We start from the raw sequence: 9,390 nt of genomic DNA, 5'->3' as shown, positions 1-9,390 counted from the left end.
CTTAGTTTCTTCCCATCCTACTGAAACCCGAGAGGAGAGAGAGTGCATTGCATCACTACCCACTCCTCGTAGCATTGGTCGCCATCCATCCCCTCTCCTCTTTCCAGTACCAAAACAGATGGTGGAAAAATCATCACATCTGCCCGGACGCACGACAACAATAGACAGCATCTAGCCCAAGAGACCCGGGGCGTCCATCATGTTTGCTGTCCAGAGCTCCATGAGGGTGTGAGCGCCTTCGGGATTTTTGACACGGGGTACCATCACGGCAGCCGAGGATTCTTCTCGCGACTGTCTGGGCTCTCCATCGAGTGGGGAAGATGGCCGCCATGAAAATTTTAACCAGCAGTGGGCTGTTCTTAGCGTTCTGTGCGTTGGGGTTGCTAGCCATGGCAATCTGCACCGACTTTTGGTATGAGACAGATGCGCGAAGACACCGAGAAAGGTGTAAGAACTACGCCAACAAGAGAAACGACCCGGGGTACATCTATATCTCAAATAGCAATCTCCCCCTCCAGATGCCCCCAAAGGGCATTGAAAGGAAAGGTAACAGTCCAAGTGCCGGAGCACAGCCTCTTATTAGGGAAAAACGGCACTTTCTGGCCGCAGCGTCAGCTATGGAGTCCCACTGCAGTCGCCAGTTCAATTCAACCATCTCTGGCCTCTGGAGAAAGTGTCATCGAGATGGATTTGACCTGGAGACAGAGGATCTCATATATAAAGGTAAGGGTGCTACAGCTAATAGCCTACATCAGGCCCTGGTGTGGTACTGATGCTGCTCACTGAGTGTAAGCTTGATGCTCAGATCCAAGCTCAACACGATCATATTGATACACTGGGCATGGGATTAACTGATGCTCATAACTGCCACTGTAGGGCCGTTGCCATAATAATATTTTACAAGAGGGGCGTTTGTTCATCATTGTAAACTACAGTAGCAAATAAATAATCAGTAAATCATCTAGATGGAAATGCCAGTCGTGTACGTGACACCGAAGACCTGACACTTGCGTATTTGTACGCTTTGTGTGTACAGCGCTGTCCATGGTGCTGAATTTATTTTCAGGCTTTGCGCCCAGTCCGTTCGCCTAGCAGCAGCATATTAACGCGTAGGAAGGGGGTCTTCCCTTATAAAAGCGAAACGGTTTTGTCTCAGGTGCTATTTGGACTGTTCGATTTTGCTGAGTGCATTTGGCATCTGTTACATTAAAATACTAGATCATGTGTTATGGGTGATGCGTTGATTGTCACGGGGGAGACCGAGAGAAGATCAATGACTGAATTATTGATAAACATCCTGCTTCGTGGGAATTTTGAGCTGCAAGAGAGGAAATCACAGTGCATGGAACTCTCGCAGAACGGCCTCGTCCGACACACAACAGCAGGGCTTTCTGTGCAATGCCATGAGGCGTTCATGCCTGACTACTCTGAGATTCTGACGAATGATGAGCGAACAACAGCATCAATGTTAGCATAAACACAGTACCTTCGTTCAAGGAAATTCAGGACACTGAATATTTTTGAGAATACCCCACAAATTATAGCATGTTTGTTTACCAGGATGTTTTCCTAATGTATTCAATCAGATTCAAACTGTCCAGAGTAGGCCTAGAGGACAGTGAAAACATACATGTTCATGGGTTGTTCCACGAAAATAAAGTTCCTTTTGCATCCCTTTGATATTTTAAGTAGAAATTGTGCACCAATGTTGAATTTTAAAAGCCTGTTATATTGAATACATCTTTACATTTTTATCAAGAATAAAGACTGTGGTGCCAATATTCAGCATTTTGACATGTCCATCTATGCACCCTCGGTGACTTCTAGGAAGATTTTAACCCACTTGACCCCAAAATGTATCCAAGTTTTCAGCATCATCGTAAAGCCCTAATTATTTTTGTTGCTTTGAAAAAATAATTTCTGAACATTATTATTTATTTTATGTGATTAGTGATTATTTTACGTCCGTCCCTCATTTTAAGGTCAACCCTGTTACGTGAACTGAGCTCTCGTTTTTATATGGTGAAACTATTCATTTTTCAAAACATTGAACATCTAATAGTTGAGTTGAGTTTATTTTATTTTTACAGGGACAGTGCACATTAATCAACATTGCAGTAAAAGTGACAGTTTTAGCCAGCAGGCTAATTTTCAACCGCAGTCCCTAATAGATGGGTTAGCTGACAACGTCACGAAAACGATGCTCGCGATTCAATGGGGCAGAAGTCTGTGTTGTTATTCTGGATGGCCAGCTAAGGACAATGACAAGCTGCCATGTGGGGAATCACAGGTGGCTCATTTCAGCTAGTTGTATCTTGTTCTTGATACCAGATCTTGTTTTGAGGTGTTTTGACTGATGTCATGTCTATGCCAATATGGCTCAAATTTTCTAGCTAGCCTTTCTGGGACTGGGGGCAGTATTGAGTAGTTTGGATGAATGAGGTGCCCAAAGTAAACTGCCTGTTGGCCCAGAAGCTATGATATGCATTTAATTGGTAGATTTGGATAGACAACACTCTAAAATTTCCAAAACTGTTAAAATAATGTCTGTGAGTATAACAGAACTGATATGGCAGGCGAAAACCTGAGGAAAATCCATCCAGGAAGTGCCATTATTTTGAAATGGGTGTTTTTCCATTGAAAGCCTATCCACCATATAAAGGGATATGACCCAGATTGCGTTCCCTATGGCTTCCACTAGATGTGAACAGTCTTTAGACATTGTTTCAGGCTGTTATTCTGAAAAATGAGGGAGAATGACCACTTTGAATGAGTGGACAGTGGAAAGTCCCAGAGCTGTTTGGTGCATATTGACAATGCTATTGTCCGGTTGAAATATTATGAGGAATGATTATGATGATTATAAACATCGTTTGACATGTTTCTACGAACTTTACTGGTACTATTGGAATTTTTCGTCTGCCTGTTGTGACCGCCTTTGAGCCAATGGATTACTGAACAAAACATGCCAACAAAACTGAGGTTTTTGGACATAAAGAGGGACTTTATCGAACAAAACAAACATTTATTGTGTAACATGGAGTCTTGTGAGTGCAACCATATGAAGATCATCAAAGTTAAGTGATTAATTTTATTGCTATTTCTGACTTTTGTGACTCCTCTACTTGGCTGGAAAATGTTTGTATGGTTTTGTGTGCTGGGCGCTGTTCTCAGATAATCGCATGGTTTGCTTTCGCCGTAAAGCCTTTTTGAAATCTGATACAGCGGCTGGATTAACAAGAAGTTAAGCTTTATTTTGATGTATTACACTTGTGATTTTCTGAAAGTTAAATATTTATAATACTGTAATTTGAATTTTGCGCTCTGCAATTTCACCGGATGTGTCGAGGTGTCCCGCTAGCGGCACGCCTTTCCCAAACAGGCTAGCTAACCAACAACTGTAACGATCTATTTGAGAAACAACAAGTAAGTGCTCATTGTGCAAATGTATTTGTTTTCAATAAACTTTGGAAAGGAAATATAGTTTACGTGTTGTCAACAATCTAAGCCAACCCTGTCTGCTTTGCCCCATAGCTGTGCATGCATTTTGTTAAACAACCATCCCATCTATAGTAAAATCATAGTGTAAAAGCAGGTGAGCTGGTTCTCCTTTTTTTTGCCTGTTTTGTGGTGGAAAACTGAGCGGGTCGAGCATATCACGTCAACCCTAGAAATGTTTTAACAATGTCATTTTTTTGGGTGTAGCTTGCATTTAATTGCCATTCTCTGTTTCGCACAACAATCTGACTTCAACCCTGTTATGGTCAACCCTGGCACTTATTAGGCACTTACTACAGTCATTTCTTTTATTTAACTTGAGATTTTTATTTTAATTAAGTTGAACATGTGGTCTTAATGACAGAATGCTACAATTAGGTGAAAGCAAAAAAATATATAATCCTAAAGTTACACTTCTCAAAAGGCACCGAATTGGTGGAACGACCCTCATGCTGAGGTAACTGTTGTCAGAATTGTGGGAAAGTGAGCTGATTTCTTTGATAGAATAAGGTCATCTGTAGCATATCATAAATTGACAACAATATCCACTACATCCTCAGGTTGAATTGCATTGAGACACATAGGCCCACTGGACAACATGATACTCTCTCTAGTTGCTCCCTTGTTTATCAGAATGATGAGTTGGTCTGCATCTGCAGACACCTCACAACTCACACCTCAAAGTGTCTCTATAGTGAAGTTAGTAGGTCTGTATACCACCATCACAGTAATACTGATATAAGTAACCTGGTGGGACCAGGGGGTAGCCACTAGCCAGATATGTTTCTGATTCAATGCTACATCTATGGCATGAAAACAAACGACAGATGAGTTGGCTTAAGCACAAACAGATCTGGCTACCACCACACTATGAGACCAGAGCACATTGAAAGTGATTAATTTGGCCAATACTATAGATTCTCCTCAGTAATTGGGACATGGAACCCAATCCAGAAATGTCTATTTCTTCTCTCAGGCTGCTATAGTTCCATATGAGGGTGTGAACTGTTGGCTCCATGTTTTAGCCTGCGTACAGTACTTTTGACTTCCTTAGCTTCATATAGCTGAATGTTTGCAGCTGAAGTCCAGGTGTTCTAAGAGTGGAGCTTCACACTGTGACTTTTGACAACTCTATCACATTTGGTAGGTCAATACCAATGTGTTGGTGATTTCCCTGCCTCAACATTGGGTTCTCACATTTGATTACTTGTTTTTGCTGCCTTTGACCTAAAATGTATCAAATAATATTAGCAAGTAGGTAGTCAGATCTGCTACTGAGCAAGTGCTTAGTAAATTGGTCTCCATCCATAGCTCTTGATCTTGAGGCTCACACAATGTTAGATTTTGCAGAAGTAGTCATGGGACATGGATGTATTGTGCTTCCCCACCGAACATGAGAACAATGAATTATGTATTTCTGTACTCTGAACTGAGTGAACTCAATGCTAATCCTTGTCAAACCCTTTTTTGAACATTCACACTAGCTCATGTTTTCCTTTTTGATTCTTCCTCTTGTTTATGCCAGAACCATATAGCCTTTTCCGTTCATGGTGACTGACTAGGCTTTATGGCAGGGGTCTTCTTCCACACTTACAAAACCACGTCATGAACATATTCCAGCATAAATCTCCCTTCTCCCTGATCAAACAAGTAACTGTTGGTAAATCAACCACAATAATTACAGTACACAACATCCAGGAATATGTGAAGATATTTGCAATAATTTGAGCATAGGTGGTCTATCTCATCGCAGTGATATGATGAAACAGTAATGCAACTCTCGTCTCTTCCTGTTGTAATAATTAGTCTGGATACCCACCTCGCACTGAGAGATAATTAGAGGCTGATCTACATGAATGATGCCGGATGCTGTTTCTGCCCTGAATCACAGCTAGCTGTCTCTCACTTTGAGAGGCACACTGAGGATATTGCATGATGACATCATTCACAGTGACACAAAGGACTTAAAACAATCTTTCTCTTTTAGAACTACTGTAGTGTCTACATGCTTAACTGAGTCACCATATTCAGTGTGGTTGAGTTTATTGTCTGCAAAGCAGTCTGTTTTATCAAGATCTTATCAAGACTGTGTTTCTATCATAATCATAAACTCTTTTCTTCAGGATTGATTCAGCGGTGCATCCCAGTCAAGTATCACTACTCTTCCTCCATCCTTCCGCGGAATTTACCCATCAACATCACCAAGACCATCCGTCAGGATGAGTGGCATGCACTCCGTAAGTCTGAGCCTGTCTGTCTGACTGTCTGTCTGTCTATCTAATGGATGTCTTACTGGCTGTACAGTATGTCTGGACTCTCCCTGTGTTCAATCATTTTCTCTCTCTCTGTCTATCTCTCTAGTTCTCTTTCTCTCTAACTGTTATCTCAGGATCAAATACATTTAAAGTGGCGGCCATTGAGAGCAATTTCATCTTCTTGTTATCGCTGTTCACCCCTCCCTGTCGCCCTCTCTAGTTTTGATATCCTTCAAAAAGATAAGGAAGATTACATGGTTCTATGAAGGAAGTGACAGGGATTTGTAAGCGTGTATGGCTCTATTTGTGTCAGGAATATTTCGATGTAGCATATGCCGAGAATATGATTGTGCAGACATTGCATTTCTGTGCTGTGCATGCTGTAGATCCCACTGGGCCTCCTGCTCTGAACTCCACTGTTCTTTGTCCACTAAAATGACGGAGGTGTGTGTCTGTTGGTGCAGATCTACGCAGGATGACGGCTGGCTTTGTGGGCATGGCCGTGTCCATCATCCTGTTTGGCTGGATTATCGGAGTGCTGGGCTGCTGTCAGCAGCATGACCTCATGCAGTATGTAGCTGGACTACTCTTTCTCATGGGAGGTAAGAGCTGGCTCCTCTCTCTCTGTTTGGTGTGTGTGTGTGTGTGTGTGTGTGTGTGTGTGTGTGTGTGTGTGTGTGTGTGTGTGTGTGTGTGTGTGTGTGTGTGTGTGTGTGTGTGTGTGTGTGTGTGTGTGTGTGTGTGTGTGTGTGTGTGTGTGTGTGTGTGTGTGTGTCTTTGTTTGATGCATTGTGTAGACTACAGTAGTTGTGGGTATATGTGCTTGTGTGTGAGAGAGAGCTACAGTGGGGCAAAAAAGTATTTAGTCAGCCACCAATTGTGCAAGTTCTCCCACTTAAAAAGATGAGAGAGGCCTGTAATTTTCATCATAGGTACACTTCAACCATGACAGACAAAATGAGAAAAAAAATCCAGAAAATCACATTGTAGGATTTTTAATGAATTTATTTGCAAATGATGGTGGAAAATAAGTATTTGGTCACCTACAAACAAGCAAGATTTCTGGCTCTCACAGACCTGTAACTTCTTCTTTAAGAGGCTCCTCTGTCCTTCACTCGTTACCTGTATTAATGGCACCTGTTTGAACTTGTTATCAGTATAAAAGACACCTGTCCACAACCTCAAACAGTCACACTCCAAACTCCACTATGGCCAAGACCAAAGAGCTGTCAAAGGACACCAGAAACAAAATTGTAGACCTGCACCAGGCTGGGAAGACTGAATCTGCAATAGGTAAGCAGCTTGGTTTGAAGAAATCAACTGTGGGAGCAATTATTAGGAAATGGAAGACATACAAGACCACTGATAATCTCCCTCGATCTGGGGCTCCACGCAAGATCTCACCCCGTGGGGTCAAAATTATCACAAGAATGGTGAGCAAAAATCCCAGAACCACACAGGGGGGACCTAGTGAATGACCTGCAGAGAGCTGGGACCAAAGTAACAAAGCCTACCATCAGTAACACACTACGCCGCCAGGGACTCAAATCCTGCAGTGCCAGTACATGTCCAGGCCCGTCTGAAGTTTGCTAGAGAGCATTTGGATGATCCAGAAGAAGATTGGGAGAATGTCATATGGTCAGATGAAACCAAAATAGAACTTTTTGGTAAAAACTCAACTTGTCGTGTTTGGAGGACAAAGAATGCTGAGTTGCATCCAAAGAACACCATACCTACTGTGAAGCATGGGGGTGGAAACATCATGCTTTGGGGCTGTTTTTTTGCAAAGGGACCAGGACGACTGATCCGTGTAAAGGAAAGAATGAATGGGGCCATGTATCGTGAGATTTTGAGTGAAAACCTCCTTCCATCAGCAAGGGCATTGAAGATGAAACGTAGCTGGGTCTTTCAGCATGACAATGATCCCAAACACACCGCCCGGGCAACGAAGGAGTGGCTTCGTAAGAAGCATTTCAAGGTCCTGGAGTGGCCTAGCCAGTCTCCAGATCTCAACCCCATAGAAAATCTTTGGAGGGAGTTGAAAGTCCGTGTTGCCCAGCAACAGCCCCAAAACATCACTGCTCTAGAGGAGATCTGCATGGAGGAATGGGCCAAAATACCAGCAACAGTGTGTGAAAACCTTATGAAGACGTACAGAAAACGTTTGACCTCTGTCATTGCCAACAAAGGGTATATAACAAAGTATTGAGATAAACTTTTGTTATTGACCAAATACTTATTTTCCACCATAATTTGCAAATAAATTCATTAAAAATCCTACAATGTGATTTTCAGATTTTTTTTTCTTCTCATTTTGTCTGTCATAGTTGAAGTGTACCTATGATGAAAATTACAGGTCTCTCTCATCTTTTTAAGTGGGAGAACTTGCACAATTGGTGGCTGACTAAATACTTTTTTGCCCCACTGTATATATGTGAACACATATAGGTTTATATAATAAGATGTACAATAAATCATGACATCTCTGTAAATGGAGTGTGAAGATGTTACCATTTATTGTCTGGCTGACCCACTAGGCCTACCAACATAGGAATGACATAATACTGTATATAGTTCATTGAAGTTTCTGTGAATCCCATACATTTCCGTTTGTCTCCTTGTCCTCCCTCAGGAACGTGCTGTATCATCTCCCTGTGTACATGTGTGGCGGGCATCAACTTTGAGCTGTCGCGTTACCCACGCTACATGTATGGCCTCCCAGAGGATATTAGCCATGGCTACGGCTGGTCCATGTTCTGTGCCTGGGGGGGCTTAGGCCTCACTCTGCTGGCTGGTTTCCTGTGCACCCTGGCCCCATCCCTAAGCACCCCCTCCCGTACAACCGTCCACAAGCCCAGACAGGAAAACGGAACCGTGTGATGGGACTGTGTGACTGGCCCACAAAGCGCGCAAATAAGCAACACCCATCCAACTTCGTCCAACGTTTTTGTCCAACCACCATCTCACCTCATCCCCTTCCCTGTCCATACCACCTCTGTCATCCATCTGAATCATGAGTGTACCAGAGAAATTGTACATGGGAGAACAGAGCAAAGACAAACCACACCAAACTGTACTATTTACTGTACATCTAAGACACAGAGCAATGGCCCCCAGAATACTTTGGGACATGGCAAGACCTTTTTGTTGTTAAACGTTTGACTACTAACTCTATGGCAGCCTAAAGGCGACTGTTTGTCTGTTTTTGTTTTCAAGAGGAATTGTCTTAAAATGGTGCTCTCTTTTAACACACACAACACAGAACACAGTCCAAAAGCTTAGAAAGATACAACAAGCATCTCTAAATGGAACAAACCAACAAACAAGAAAACGTGGCAGAGCATCCTGTCATCATTCCTCTTTTAGTCGGGTGGTCTGTACTGTGTTTGTTATTGTTCGCAACAAAAATTATGCTGGCATAAACTGTCCAATGTTTTGAATCAGCTGACTGATGTCAAACATTATCCCTAGGAAGCATTATCCCTAGGAAGCATTATCCCTAGGAAGCATTATCCCTAGGAAGGACTTTACAGTTTAAGCCTAAAACCTGCTTCTTGCAGCAGAGAACCAAGAGCACAAACTGGAAATGGCAGGGGTGGAACAGCAAGATAAAATACAGAACTGTGCTTTTGAAGAG

The 9,390-nt window shown here is 42.5% G+C and overlaps 1 protein-coding gene across 1 annotated transcript; it reads left to right on the top strand.

Annotated features, from left to right (window-relative positions):
* Positions 1-320: 320 nt before the first annotated feature.
* Positions 321-8,633, top strand: LOC120024868 (transmembrane protein 178B-like). The gene is made up of 4 exons (XM_038969202.1): positions 321-723; positions 5,622-5,735; positions 6,218-6,355; positions 8,386-8,633. Exons 1-4 carry the CDS (start codon positions 321-323, stop codon positions 8,631-8,633), a joined length of 903 nt encoding a protein of 300 aa, XP_038825130.1.
* The last annotated feature ends 757 nt before the right edge of the window (positions 8,634-9,390 follow it).

This window comes from Salvelinus namaycush, chromosome 30, assembly GCF_016432855.1.
Source record: "Salvelinus namaycush isolate Seneca chromosome 30, SaNama_1.0, whole genome shotgun sequence".
Lineage (NCBI taxonomy): Eukaryota > Metazoa > Chordata > Actinopteri > Salmoniformes > Salmonidae > Salvelinus > Salvelinus namaycush.
This window is presented reverse-complemented; position numbering and strand designations above follow the sequence as displayed.

Bases quoted from the DNA above. Each gene is read 5' to 3' on its own strand.
- LOC120024868 (XM_038969202.1), top strand. From the start codon at position 321: ATGGCCGCCATGAAAATTTTAACCAGCAGTGGGCTGTTCTTAGCGTTC. The intron at 5,736-6,217 runs GTAAGTCTGAGC...CTGTTGGTGCAG, and splicing joins GGATGAGTGGCATGCACTCC to ATCTACGCAGGATGACGGCT. The intron at 6,356-8,385 runs GTAAGAGCTGGC...GTCCTCCCTCAG, and splicing joins ACTACTCTTTCTCATGGGAG to GAACGTGCTGTATCATCTCC.